The 6858-nt window shown below is 41.9% G+C and overlaps 1 protein-coding gene across 2 annotated transcripts in view; it reads left to right on the forward strand.

Annotated features, from left to right (window-relative positions):
* carm1l (coactivator-associated arginine methyltransferase 1, like) overlaps window positions 1–6585 on the forward strand; it is a 167210-nt gene extending 160625 nt beyond the window's left edge. For both annotated transcript variants that reach the window (XM_038804665.1, XM_038804664.1), the window contains 2 exons: window positions 855–944; window positions 4695–6585. In XM_038804665.1, the coding sequence (XP_038660593.1) occupies window positions 855–944; window positions 4695–4707 (103 nt within the window). In that variant the 3' untranslated portion in view covers window positions 4708–6585. The remainder of the gene's footprint in view (window positions 1–854; window positions 945–4694) is intronic.
* The last annotated feature ends 273 nt before the right edge of the window (window positions 6586–6858 follow it).

The following is a 6858-nucleotide window of genomic DNA, read 5'->3' on the forward strand; positions in this document are numbered from 1 at the left end:
CAGAGGCAAGCAAAGCCATCCTGTCCCTCTCTTGATTATATTGCTGCCTTGCATGTTGCAGTCACTAAAGGCTGTATTTTCACCATTTGTTGATGGTAACAAAAGGATTTGAGTATGTAATGGTGCTTCCCACTTTGGACCCATTTCCATATTTCCCGGTGTCTGGCCTGAAAATAATTTGACTCTCCAACATGCACTCAGTGTAGCTTTGCTCTTATGCCATTTGTCCACATCTGAAAGTGATGCTTGTGTGACGCAACATTATATAAAAGGGAGAAATGTCCGTTCAGATCCTCAAACCCTCATTTGAAACTACTTAATCTGTCACACAAAGAATCATATCAACCACAAAAATTGCTTTTAAAGTGGCTCAAATACAGGGGGAGAAAAAACATTAAAATATATCTGTTTGATTTATTTTGAAAGCCCTTTAAAACAGTGATTTCATTTTTAGCAAGGAAGATGCATTTGTGCCCCATCTACCTATTGAAACAGGGATCAGTATGGCAGGAATTGCATCAGCCCTTCATCTTCTTTTGAAGCTTAGTGAATGAAACTTAAACTGTCAAAGCATTGCCCATTGGAAGGGGGAAATAGCATTGCCGTATGAAACAACCAATATACTATAGTATTCCCAAAGTCTCAGTCAAAATTGCTGGATAAACGTGGCAGATCTGGCAACTCCTGCGGAGAGATAACAGAGTTAACATTTCGAGTCCATTTGACCCTTCCACAGTTAGGAAGCAATTTGTCTGCAACTTTCGCAGGTGTAATAAACCAATGTTCCCTGAATCGTTCATCGAAGATGATGACAAGAAAGTTTACTTGTGTTTCCTTCTGCTTCCATATGACAGACAAAGCTATGATATTCACATTATGGCTATGGTGGACCAAACTGGCTTCAAGTCTGGAAACCTGCTAGACTTAAAGAATCCTTTCTTTAGGTAAGCCTTTCAATTTTGTTTCATACAATATGAGAATTCATCGTTACAGCAAGCCTTAGAACGATGTGAAAGTAGCATTGCATTGCTGATTTGTGGACTGTTTTAAACATAAAAGTATTAGATAGATGTATACAGTAATTCAGCGTGATATAATACTTGCTACGTAATATAAGTATTAAACTTTATGGATTTTTGGATTCCACATTGATAGTGTGAATTGGCCCAGTCTCCACTGAAATGTACAAAATAATGATTGTTACCTATTTCTTATTTCCCTTTCACTCATTATTACATTCCTGTGCATTTCCCTGCACCCTTACTGGAAGGCAGTGACGTAGTAGTATTGTTGCTAATCTAGAAACCCAGGATAATGATCTGGGGACCCCGGTTCAAATCAAGGCAGGTGATGGAATTTAAACTCAGTAAAATATCTGGGAATTAAAAGTCTAATGGTGACCATGAAACCATTGTCGATTGTTGGGAAAACCCACCTGGTTCACTAATGTCCTTTAGGGAAGGAAATCTGCTGTCCTTACCTGGTCTGGTCTACGTGTGACTCCAGACCCACAGCAATGTGGTTGACTCTTAACTGCCCCCTTATGGGTAATTAGGGATGAGCAATAACGGTGACACAGCCTGTAATGCCCACATCCCACAAACAAATTTTAAAAAGGCAATAAACATGTTCCCAGGCCTCCACCAGTTACCCCTTTGATAGTATGGATGTTATGAGGTCCCCTCATATTTTCTTCCCCTTCTCACCTTCATCGCTCTGTGGAAAAATTGTCGTCTCCCTTCAGCATCTGACCTGATATCTTCTTCGCAATTATAGAATCATAGATTTACCGTGCAGAAGGGGGCCATTCAGCCCATCGAGTCTGCACTGTCCCTTGGAAAGAGCACCGCAAGCCTGCACCCTATCCCCAAACCCAGTAACCCCACCTAACCTTTTGGATGCTAAGGGGCAATTTAGCATGGCCAATCCACCTAAACTGCACATCTTTGGACTGTGGGAGGAAACCGGAGCACCCGGAGGAAATCCAAGCAGACACGGGGAGAAAGTGCAAACTCCACACAGACAGTCACCCGAGACTGGAATTCAACCCGGGTCCCTGGCGTTGAGGAAGCAGTGCTAACCACTGTGCCGCCCTAATGTATGTCCACACGAATAGGTTCCCTGTCGGCTCCCATTAACCCCAGCCTCCAAAAGGAAAAAAGGCTCAGTTTATCAGCACATACTGCTCGTTCCCTTGGATCTGCCCCCCACCGCCCCATATCGGAGGTCTACTGCCCATCAGGGGTTCAGTGCCTCCCCCCATCCCATCACTCTGCCCCACATCAGGGGGTCTACTGATCTCTCCTCGCCAGCTCCACCGCCAGGATCTGCTGCTTACCCAATGATTGGGATCTCCTGCCTCCACCCCAATCACTGCTGTCTCCTGCCACCCTACCCCAACCACTTGGATCTCCTGCCTCCCCACCCCAACCACTGAGGTCTCCTGCCCCCGCCCCCATGGTTGGGACCCACAGCTCCCCTTACTCCCTCACCTCTCCACCTGCAAACCATTACTGGGGATCTAGATATCAGACCATTTCTATATGGAAATTGTACCTATCAGCACTTTTCAAAGGTGCCTGATGCATTGGACTGTGACTGACTGGTATTGAAACAAAAGCATTGTGGGATAATTGCTGTGTTGCATTTCCCATCTGAGTGGCTAGAATTTTCAAAAAGGTTGAACATTTGAGAATTTGGAAACTATTAGACGGGAACACAAATGCAAGGCTTATGTTCCGACAGGGCTGGATAGACTTAATGCAGGGATAAAAGCAAATTACTGCGGATGCTGGAATCTGAATCCAAAAAGAAAATGCTGGAAAATCGCAACAGGTCTGGCAGCATCTGTAGGGAAAGAAAAGAACTAACGTTTTGAATCCAGGTGACACTTTGTCAAAGCTTTGATTTTCCAGCATTTTCTTCTTGATACTGGGATGATGTTTTCTCTGGCTGAGGTGGTCCAGAACAAGGGGTCACAGTCTCAGGATACCAGGCATTTAGCACTGAGATTAGGATTTTCTTCACTCAGAGTGTAGTGAACCTGCGGAATTCTCTACTTTGGAAGGCTGTGGGGGCCAAGTCACTGAACATATTTAAGAAGGAAACCGATAGATTTCTATACTCTAAAGGCATCAATGGATATGGGGAGAGCATGGGAGTATGGCATTGAGATAGAGAATCAGCCATGATCATAATGAATGGCAATGCAGGCTCAAAGAACAAAGAAAAATACAGCACAGGAACAGGCCCTTCAGCCCTCCAAGCCTGCGCCGACCATGCTGCCTGTCTAAACTAATATCTTCTACACTTGCTGGGTCCATATCCATCCTATTCATGTATTTGTCAAGATGCCCCTTAAATGTCACTATCGTCCCTGCTTCCGCCACCTCTGGCAGCGAGTTCCAGGCACCCACTATCCCCTGTGTAAAAAAACTTGCCTCGTATATCTCCTCTAAACCTTGCCCCTCGCACCTTAAACCTATGCCCCCTTGTAATTGACCCCTCAACCCTGGGAAAAAGCCTCTGACTATCCACTCATAACTTATGCCCCTCATAATTTTGTAGACCTCTATCAGGTCACCCCTCAACTTCCGTTGTTCCAGTGAGAACAAACTGAGTTTATTCAACCGCTCCTCATAACTAATGCCCTCCATACCAGGCAACATCCTGGTAAATCTCTTCTGCACCCTCTCTAAAGCCTCCACATCCTTCTGGTAGTGTGGCGACCAGAATTGAACACTATTCTCCAAGTGTGACCTAACTAAGGTTCTATACAGCTGCAACACAATTCTTATACTCAATGCCCCGGCCAATAAAGGCAAGCATGCAGTATGCCTTCTTGACTACCTTCTCCACCTGTGTTGCCCCTTTCAGTGACCTGTGGACCTGTACACCTAGATCTCTCTGACTGTCAGTACTCTTGAGGGTTCTACCATTCACTGTATATTCCCTACCTGCATTATACCTTCCAAAATGCATTACCTCACATTTGTCCGGATTAAACTCCATCTGCCATCTCTCCGCCCAAGCCTCCAAACGATCTAAATCCTGCTGTATCCTCTGACAGTCCTCATCGCTATCCGCAATGCCACCAACCTTTGTGTCGTCTGCAAACTTACTAATCAAAGGGCCGAATGATCTACTCCTGCTCCTATTTTCTATGTTTGTATGTCACCTGTGCAGTGTTTGCATGATGAGCCTAACATCCCTCTGAGAGCTTTCCATTTCTCCAATTCTGACCTCTTGTGCATCCCGGGTTTCCCGTTGTTGGTTGTACCTTCAGCTGTCTGGGCCATGAGCTCTGAAATTCCCTCTCTATCTCGCTGCCTTTGAAATGCTTCTTCTTACATACCTCTGATGATGTCTTTTCTCACTTGTCCTAATACCTGCTCGTGTGTCTTGTAACCTTATTTTGACTGATAAAGTTCCTGTGAGATGCCTTGTGACATTTTTACTATGCTAAGGATGCTATCTGAATACAAATCATTATTGTCACAGAATGTTTTTCTTTCAGTATGTCAAAGAAAGAAAATAAACATTTTTCAATCAGAAAGTGCTCTTTAGCATTCAAAGTAACTTTGAAAACTTTGAGTTATCTTGGCAGAATAAATCTTTTTGTTAACGAGAGTAGAAGTCTCCTTTGAGTCATCAGTTTCTTTATTCTCTTGTTTTGCTTTCCATTTGTTCATCAGTTCTTACGAATGAATCCCTTGTGAAAGATCCCTCTGTAAACTGACACCAGCATATCTACCGAACAAGATACTCAGGTGATGCATAGGAGCAGGACTGCAGTGCAACAGCATTTGGGTGGAACTAGAATCAGAATTTTTGGTGATGCCTCCAAGTTGCAATAACCCCTTTTCTAGAACATTTTATCAGTCTGTATTAATGAATGAATAAACACACATTGTGTGAATTGATGTAGTTATTCTGCACTCATGCAAAGTATCAGATATAGTCTGAGCTTTTGAACCAGCCAAAGGCAGCCAAGCAAATCATCAGCTGATAGCTGCAAAACAACAAAAGTAATGTGATAATCGGATATTTACAATTTTATACATGTGTATCTGTCTTTGCACACAGTCAGATGATCTGTAGTAGGTCGGATCTAATCAAAAATGTTGTGCAAACTGGCACAGTTATATCAAGCTGGACAGTGATGTGACTTTTTTATTGCAACTTTAATAATAATGGATAATCCACATGAGACAAAGCTTCATGTCATGCTTAGAGGAAAAGATTTTAGAATCAAACATTTAATAGGTGTGGCTTATTTATATATTAGGATTCTATGTGACATATACACATGTAGCCACACTGCAGTGGAAAATATGAGTCCCTTAATGAAATTTTACACACAATACATTGGAGGATTTGGCATATTTTGTTATCCAATGCTAAGCACTCATTCCTGAGTTGGATGCAGAACCAAATGTCGAGTAAAACACCCACCACTCTGCTCCAACAATGAAGAACAATCTGAAAGTCAGAAGAGTTCCCACTACTGCACTAACTGGGAATTGCACTTTCCAAACCAACCTTTCTTGCAGTATTTTTAACCATGGCGGCCAGTTAATTCTAACTTCTGCCAAGTTATGGGTAGTTTTATCATGGAACTCACCTTGCAACCATGGGAGGTGCAAGACCAATGTGCTACCAAACTCTCTATTTGGGCCTCCTGTACAGAATTATTGTTGTTGTTTAATATTATTTGCAGAGGTTCAAATGTTACCATTTTACCCACTCCAAAAGGAAACCAAAGTAGTTGGTCAACTTTATATTTATTTTTCTAATACCGTTTTTGTGAAAGGAATACAATAGCTTCGAAGCAGTAACTAAGTCAGGATTGAAGAAAGAGGTTTTGAGAAAATAAGACAAGTGTTTTGTTTAATTTTCCAGGGATGCCTAGAAGGCTCTACTTTATAACAGTTAGCAAATTCACATCTTCAGGTCACAAGACATCTGGACGGTCGCTTTCCCAAAAGACTGCAGGCCAGCTGCCTGCACCAAATTGTACACACACAGTTGTGAACTGTAAGGGAATTGAAGACCTTGCCGCATTTTCCTTCCAAAGGATTGTAGCCCCCACCCCTTTTTTCTGCTGAAAATCGGGTTTTGCTTAAGAATCTGATTTTACCAGAATATCAGAATTTTTAAAGAAAACTATTCAGACTCTGAAATCTATTGCATATCTGAAACTTGTGTGTGACTCAAAATGCAGAATTTAAGGGAGTCATTTTCTGATAACCATCTGATGCAGAAATGAAATGGTTAGAGCTGAAGCTCAAACTCCTGTATGTATGATGGTACATTTCTTTTAGAGAATGGAGGATCCATATTCATGACACTGATAGCAGTTGACGTGGATAAGTGCAGTCAGAATTGGCCAGGTCAATACAATTGTTTTTGTAATAAAAGTCTAATGAGTCATGGGCCAGGAACTTCCTGCTCACTGCACAACACCAGGTGCTATCAGTAGCATAACGTCCGATTTGAACAATATGATATATGAAAAGGCTACCTCATACCAATGGCTTTTGCTTGTATCATCTAATAGAAAGAAAATAAACTGTAGAATTGTGACATGTTGTGCCATTTAGTCTATATTCATTTAACATTTGCTAGAACATTCTTCTTCAAACATTTAATGATCTAGTACCCGTTTCTAATTAGTAATGTGTCACGATCTGGACAAGTCCATAGTTTAGATTGTTCACCATATCATATTTTTGCCAAAGTATACAGTTAACATTTATTTCCCATTAAAACCCTTTTAACATCAATTTAAAATCAAAATGTGCGTTTGGAAAACTGCCCGTCGGACACTTTTCAGCCGATCTAATCTCTCTTTTTCAA

This window comes from Scyliorhinus canicula, chromosome 8 (assembly GCF_902713615.1).
Source record: "Scyliorhinus canicula chromosome 8, sScyCan1.1, whole genome shotgun sequence".
NCBI classification, from domain to species: Eukaryota; Metazoa; Chordata; class Chondrichthyes; order Carcharhiniformes; family Scyliorhinidae; genus Scyliorhinus; species Scyliorhinus canicula.